The 5,315-nt window shown below is 39.2% G+C and overlaps 1 protein-coding gene across 1 annotated transcript; it reads left to right on the forward strand.

The window, feature by feature from the left end:
- The first annotated feature begins 352 nt into the window (after nucleotides 1-352).
- LOC149176917 (heat shock cognate 70 kDa protein-like) lies at nucleotides 353-4,493 on the forward strand. Its single transcript, XM_089420015.1, has 2 exons — nucleotides 353-714; nucleotides 2,498-4,493. The coding sequence occupies exons 1-2, from the start codon at nucleotides 504-506 to the stop codon at nucleotides 4,243-4,245; spliced, it is 1,959 nt and encodes a 652-aa protein (XP_089276141.1). The 5' UTR covers nucleotides 353-503; the 3' UTR covers nucleotides 4,246-4,493.
- Nucleotides 4,494-5,315: the final 822 nt, after the last annotated feature.

Raw genomic sequence — 5,315 nt, forward strand, 5'->3', positions numbered from 1 at the left:
TTAAAATTTACATTTCGTATTTTATACACTAGTCATCCACGAATACGAATACAAACACAAACCCTAAAGATTATTCATACTAGCTTATTTCTTTATGGGTATTAACTATTTTAAAACTTTTATTTCAAATATTATTGGTGAGATCAACGGTCAAATTTCAGATCAACGGTTTACATTGAAGCACCCCAGTCTAAGCGACGGCCGTCCAAAGGCACTGTTCTGGACGGCCACGATTGCACCGACTGACGAAGAATCTTGACCGCGAATTTCAGGACGGTGCTGGAGAGTCCGAGAATGTTCGAGAAACGGTTCTAGCCCTTCCCTCTCCATATTTGTAGGCCACTCGGCGCACCGTTTGTTTCATTCTCTTCGTAGTTTAGACGGACGCGCCTCTTTATATTTTTGGTTCTCTGAGTTCCTTCTAGCGCTGTGCAGTCAGCTTTGCTGCGATAATTGTTCTATTTTCTGTTTTCTGAGCATTCAACGGTTTTCTATTTTGGAAAATGGCAAAGGGAGAAGGCCCCGCTATCGGAATCGATCTTGGAACCACATATTCCTGCGTAGGAGTGTGGCAACATGACCGAGTTGAGATTATTGCCAACGATCAGGGAAATCGGACTACTCCATCTTATGTAGCTTTCACAGACACAGAGCGGCTGATCGGAGATGCCGCCAAAAATCAAGTCGCCATGAATCCCACCAACACAGTTTTCGGTAAGTTCTGAAACCCTTTTTATCTCAGGCGTGTTTTATAGGTTTTTGGCTGGCGGTTATGTTCTGTTTTCGGTTGTTGTAAAGGATGATTGCTTCTTTTTGTTTGTTGTTTTGTTGCTTTCTCGGCTTATTTTTGTTGGGGTTTTTACGATCTGGTATAGAGGTAACCTCATGTAGTCATTTCGTCCTTGGATCTATTAAGTTCCAAGTGGGATTAAGGGCGTTTTTTAGTTCAAATCTGACATAAAAAAGAAGCGGTTCTCTAATATGGATCTACTAAATATCTGGGTAGATTAGTCACGTAGTTGTAAACCCCCTTTTCTGTAAGAGGGTTTTAAAAGATGGGGTGGGTGCAGGCCCTAGTTTCATAATAGAGAAAGGTTCCAAATGGGCTGGATTAAATAGATCTATAACTCGGGCATGGCTTGGCTTTTAAGGTTAGTTTTTATGTTTCATTATGACGAGAAGAAGTTGCTTTTATAGGTTTATCTATTTTTTTTCTCCATCTGTTATATCAACTAGGGATGTATTGGTTTTATGCGTCTTTTGCTGCTTCTGTATATCTTCGTCTGTCTCTTTTTGGTTTATTCGAGTGTCCATTCGTTGGTATTTGCTCATCCTTGTACGGGGTTGTATAGGTGCTTTATGATAATTTTAAATAAGAACTTGTGGTATCTTTCTGTTGTATTCAGGTTAGTGATATTTATTATTGTTGGGTCGTTCTGTTTTGTGTTTTTTTGTGCTTTTAGCTGTATTTAATTGTTTTTATTAGAATTCGATCTGGTTGCCTTATTGCATATCGTTCCACTCTTTCGTTTTGTGGGTGTTTACCTTATTGTGTATCGTTCTACTCTTTCGTTTTCTGGGTGGTTACCTTATTGTGGATCGTTCCACTCTTCTCGTTTTCTGGGTGATTTATTAGATGTCACAGCTCTCTCTCTCTTTATTCGCTCTTTTTTGTTTGTTCTCTCCTTTAGTAGTTTTTGTTCTTTGTTCCTTGTTTTCTTTGGCATTTAAGCTGTTATCATACTGAAGATGGTTCCGCTTTCTCTTGTTTTCTGCCTGCTTTTTTTATAATGACGTAATATTTATATGAATCCTTTATCCCTTTCACCAACGGTTTATGTGAATCCTTTATCCCTTTCACCAACGGCTGTTTCAAGTTATTTCTTTATGCTTAATTTATCATTTACTGCTGTTTATTTTTATTGTTACTATTCATCTTTAACTCTGATTTGTGTGCGGTATTAAATGGTTTTGTCAAATTTTGAATTATTGTATGGGCTTTAGGTTTTTGGCTTGAGTTCCTATGCTTTTCTTTCCACTCTGTATGAGGAAAGGTCCTTGTTTAGGCTGAAATAATTAAGTTGATTTATGTGCCTTGGTAAGGGTTTAGGTTAGTCCTATCTTCGGTTTGGGATTTTGAGATTTCAAGGATTTGTGGTATATACACCTACATGTGCCCTGAATCGAATTGAAAATGAATAATCGGTATTTAGTTCGACATACGAAGTTGATTCGTGATAAATTAGTTTGTAACGTTTGCTTTTCTCTTTGGAGTCGTGATTTGGTGCGGACTTTAGGTCGTGAAGTTACATGGCTTGTGAGTTTTTATGATTTTTGGTGCGGACTTTACGTCGTGAAGTTACACAGTTAATGAGCTTTTATGATTTTTGACGCGGACTTTACGTCGTGAAGTTACATGGTTTTTGAGTTTTTATGATTTGCATTTGACTGTGTGATAGACATTTGTTTGACGAATTTCGTGTTTTGCTTTTTATAGATGCAAAGCGTCTTATTGGAAGGAGATTCTCCGATCCAACAGTCCAGAATGACATGAAGTTGTGGCCCTTCAAAGTCATTTCTGGGCCAGCGGAGAAGCCTATGATTGTTGTTACTTACAAAGGAGAAGAAAAGCAATTCGCTGCAGAGGAAATTTCTTCGATGGTTCTGACTAAAATGAAAGAGATTGCTGAAGCGTATCTTGGAACCACCATCAAGAATGCTGTTGTTACAGTCCCTGCATATTTCAATGACTCTCAGAGGCAGGCTACAAAGGATGCCGGCGTCATTTCTGGACTAAATGTGATGAGAATCATCAACGAACCAACTGCAGCTGCAATTGCTTATGGTCTGGACAAGAAGGCTAGCTCTGTTGGTGAGAAAAATGTTTTGATTTTTGATCTAGGAGGGGGAACTTTTGATGTTTCTCTATTAACTATTGAAGAGGGTATCTTTGAGGTCAAGGCCACGGCAGGAGATACCCATTTGGGTGGTGAAGACTTTGATAATCGGTTAGTTAACCATTTTACTCAGGAATTTAAAAGAAAATATAAGAAAGATCTTGGTAGCAGTGCAAGAGCCCTTAGGAGGTTGAGAACAGCCTGTGAAAGGGCGAAGAGAACGTTGTCTTCAACTGCTCAGACTACCATTGAGATTGATTCTTTGTACGAAGGAATTGATTTTTACTCCACCATTACTAGGGCCAGATTTGAGGAGCTCAACATGGATCTGTTTAGGAAATGCATGGAGCCTGTTGAGAAGTGTTTGAGGGATGCCAAGATGGATAAGAGCACTGTTCATGATGTTGTGCTTGTGGGGGGATCTACCCGTATCCCTAAAGTGCAGCAATTGTTGCAGGATTTCTTCAATGGAAAGGAGCTCTGCAAGAGTATCAATCCCGATGAAGCTGTTGCTTATGGTGCTGCGGTTCAAGCTGCAATTCTAAGTGGAGAAGGAAATGAGAAGGTGCAAGACCTTTTGCTTCTTGACGTCACTCCACTGTCACTAGGATTGGAAACTGCCGGAGGAGTGATGACTGTTTTGATCCCGAGGAACACAACGATTCCTACGAAGAAAGAACAAGTCTTCTCTACATACTCGGACAATCAGCCTGGTGTTTTGATCCAAGTATTTGAAGGTGAAAGAGCAAGAACTAAGGACAATAATCTTTTGGGTAAGTTTGAGTTGTCTGGTATTCCTCCTGCTCCAAGGGGTGTGCCTCAGATCACTGTTTGCTTTGACATTGATGCCAATGGTATCCTGAACGTCTCTGCTGAGGATAAAACGACTGGGCAGAAGAACAAGATCACCATTACCAATGACAAGGGCAGGCTAAGCAAGGATGAGATAGAAAAGATGGTTCAGGATGCAGAGAAATATAAGGCTGAGGATGAAGAGCTGAAATTGAAGGTAGAAGCCAAAAATTCTCTAGAGAACTATGCATACAACATGAGGAATACCATCAAAGATGATAAGATTGCAGGAAAGTTGGACCCTGCTGACAAGAAGAAAATCGAGGATGCAGTTGATGGAATTATCAGCTGGTTGGACGGAAACCAGTTGGCCGAGAAGGAAGAGTTTGAGGACAAGTTGAAAGAGCTGGAGTCCACTTGCAATCCTATTATTGCAAAAATGTACCAGGGTGAAGGTGGTGCGGGATTTCCAGGTGCTGATGCTTTTGGTGGAGCTTCTGGAGCTGGCGACGAGGGCGCAAGTGGCCCTGGTCCCAAGATCGAGGAAGTGGACTAGAGATATTTCTTCATCACCTTCTACGTGTTTTTTTTTGTTATTTCATTTGAATTGCTCGGGCTGGAATTTTAGAACTTTAAAATGTGGCCATTTTTGTCAGCCTCAGGATTGTTTCTCTTTGTAGTAAGTATGTAGTATTTTGAACTCTTGTTTTAAAGAGTCGTCAAACCTTATATTTCAACTGAAAGTGTTTTGTCATTTCAGCATATCTAGAAATATAATGCCACCGGATTTTTGGCTATAACAAATGTTCACTGGCTGTTTGATTTGTGCTATACACATTTTGGTTCCTTCTGTAGCATTTATTAAATCTATTGCATCGTTTTCAATGATTTTTCGAGGGATGTTGCCATCTCGTCTTATTTACTGCCTGGATTTCTTGCCGCAATAAATTTTCACTGGCAGTTTGGTTTGTGTGCTTCATGAAGTGGAAAGATTTTTGTGGCAATGTATTAAATTTACTTAATTGTTTCCAATCACTTCGATTATTGATGTTGCCGTCTGGTCTTATTTACTGGATCTTTGCATTTATTTTAAATAAATAAAAGGTCTCTTAGTTTGTAGTTAAGATCGGTATTCTAATTGAAATACTCGTTTCTATTTGATGTCTAGCAAACCTGCCTTTATAGGTGGTTTATTTTCCCTACATATTGGAAATTGTGGAATCGTAAAGCCGTAGGGATGTGCAATATACTTGCATTTTACCGAGTTGGTATGGGAAGTTTCTTTTCTCAATATATGGTCCACTGGCTTGATAACAGGTCATTAAGAAAACTAATTTATGGGAAAGAATTTGGTTTTTCAAGTGTTTTTTTTCAAGTGTTTATTAAGCTTTTCCCATTCGGAGGATTCGAGGTAATTTTTGGTGGAATCGCTCACTAGAAGTTTGTGATTTAACAGAAGCTGAAACGATTGTTGAATCTGTTTTTTATTCTTTTTGCTTTGTTGCCGGTAAAGCAGTAATTTTACAAAAATGTTAAACCCCACCTAGGGGTTTGAAATGCTTTGGCCAAAATAGCTGTAATGTGAATGTGATTTTTACTGGAAGCGTTTTCTGGAAGAAAAAAACC

This window comes from Pinus tabuliformis, chromosome 4_1 (genome assembly GCF_031772625.1).
Source record: "Pinus tabuliformis cultivar Carrire ecotype Pingquan chromosome 4_1, CPIR1, whole genome shotgun sequence".
In the NCBI taxonomy this organism is placed as follows: domain Eukaryota; kingdom Viridiplantae; phylum Streptophyta; class Pinopsida; order Pinales; family Pinaceae; genus Pinus; species Pinus tabuliformis.

Excerpts from the sequence above, each read along its gene's own strand:
- LOC149176917 (XM_089420015.1), top strand. The coding sequence starts at position 504 with ATGGCAAAGGGAGAAGGCCCCGCTATCGGAATCGATCTTGGAACCACA. Across the intron at positions 715-2,497 it reads TCCCACCAACACAGTTTTCG|ATGCAAAGCGTCTTATTGGA; the intron begins GTAAGTTCTGAA and ends TGCTTTTTATAG.